The 1,939-nt window shown below is 26.1% G+C and overlaps 1 protein-coding gene across 1 annotated transcript; it reads left to right on the top strand.

The window, feature by feature from the left end:
* Positions 1-465: 465 nt before the first annotated feature.
* On the top strand, positions 466-1,320 carry LOC115033393. The gene is made up of 3 exons (XM_029485787.1): positions 466-544; positions 655-1,106; positions 1,179-1,320. The coding sequence occupies exons 1-3, from the start codon at positions 492-494 to the stop codon at positions 1,295-1,297; spliced, it is 624 nt and encodes a 207-aa protein (XP_029341647.1). The 5' UTR covers positions 466-491; the 3' UTR covers positions 1,298-1,320.
* The last annotated feature ends 619 nt before the right edge of the window (positions 1,321-1,939 follow it).

The raw sequence follows: 1,939 nt of genomic DNA, 5'->3' as shown, positions 1-1,939 counted from the left end.
TTTATTCGTTGGGTAAAAAAGCTTCAAAATTTGATACAAGACTTCTAATATATTGTCACAATAGTAGTTAAAAAATATTAAAAATACATAGTCATAATTTTTTTTAATAAGTATTGAAAGTTCGAATTTTGACAAATTTGAAATTTATTTTGAGTTGGAAATTCATAAAAATTCTTCTTTTTAAATCTAAGGTTTGAAAATTCTATACGAAATTCTTCATGAGTTTGTCTACTTTTATCAAATAAAAAATTTCTACCGAAAAGTCAAATTATACTTTTATGAGCATTTCAATTAAAATATTAGATATTCACTATCATTATTTTGTTGTTGTATATAAACAAATAATTGTAGAAACTTGAAATTTACACCAAATATCTATTTCATCAATTCTTATACTTGATAAAATTTTCAAAACAGAGTACTCTCAATTAGAAACGGCATTTTTAAATAAATTAAAACTGACGGAGAATGAAATTTGGTCTTTAGAAGATATGACAAAGAGACAACATCAATGTGATGAGTGGCATTTAGAACGTAAAAAACGGTTAGTATTACGTCGTACTTAACGTATGTATAAAGTTATAAATATATATTATATATATATAAATTGTCCTACAATTATTTTTAATTTATTTATTTATTTTGACTCTTTAGATTAACAGCTTCATATTTTGGCAAATTATGCAAATTACGCGAATCTACTTCACGTGTAAATATTGTAAATGAAATGTTATTTGGAACTTTTAAAGGAAATGCAGCAACTTGGTACGGAATAGAGCATGAAATGATTGCCATCGAGCAATTGGAAAATAAAATCAATAAAAAAATGTTACCATCAGGGTTGATAGTAGATTTAAATCAGCCATTTTTAGCTGCATCTCCTGATGGATTGATCGGATCAGATTCACTTGTTGAAATAAAATGCCCAGCAAGTGCCAAAGATATGACTCCAGAAGAAGGAATAAATAGTAAAAAAATAAAGAGTTGTAAAATATTAGATGACAAATTGCATTTGAAAAGAACAGATAATTACTATTATCAAGTGCAGGGTCAACTTCACATTACTCGCAGAATGTATTGTTATTTTTGTATTTGGACACCGAAAGGTATATAAGATATTTATTTACTAATTTATATAAATTACTTTATACTACTTAATTAAATTTATTATTTTATAGGATTTTTATTCGAGAAAATTAAAAGAGACGATAGTTTTTGGAATGAAAAAATGGCAACTCAGCTTACCACATTTTATATGGACTTTCTGTTAAAACAGTTAATAAAAGATGAATATTAAAGTAAAATACTATTATAGTTTTAGTTTTAGAGGTAGGTACATTTATTTAAAAATGTCTTACCAATGATAAAATTACAATAATACCTATATTTAATCTATTGTCTTACAAAAATATAAGTGTAACGAGTTATGAAAGTTTATACCTAATAGATATATAGAAATTAATTTTTTATAATTATTTTATAGTAATACATAAAATAATTTTATATTTTTTATAACGATAAATATTGTGTAAACCCGTTACTACTATATTGTATACTATCAGTTTTGTAAACATTAACTAAAAAAAATCATATTGTATAACTACTATATGCAAAATCAGTGAATCACTAATTGTAATCACAGATACATGAAAAGTATCTATATTCTATACTATTATCAGCGTAAGCAATTAGTTCCGGGAATACGTAATGCATGTGGTCGATATGCGGGCAGTGAGCCGCCCGGTGAAACGAGAACGCGATTATGAATTTTACGAATTACACACACTAATATTCATTTACTTCTCACACAGTAACACAGCTTAGATATAAATGCTATATGAAATGCCTAAATATTACTCCTTAAAACATATCACGCTCCAGCCACCTTAAAGCTAATTGTAACTGTCAAGTGATTCATAACGCAGCAAAGCATTCCGTG

Source organism: Acyrthosiphon pisum, chromosome X, assembly GCF_005508785.2.
Source record: "Acyrthosiphon pisum isolate AL4f chromosome X, pea_aphid_22Mar2018_4r6ur, whole genome shotgun sequence".
Taxonomy (NCBI): domain Eukaryota; kingdom Metazoa; phylum Arthropoda; class Insecta; order Hemiptera; family Aphididae; genus Acyrthosiphon; species Acyrthosiphon pisum.
This window is presented reverse-complemented; position numbering and strand designations above follow the sequence as displayed.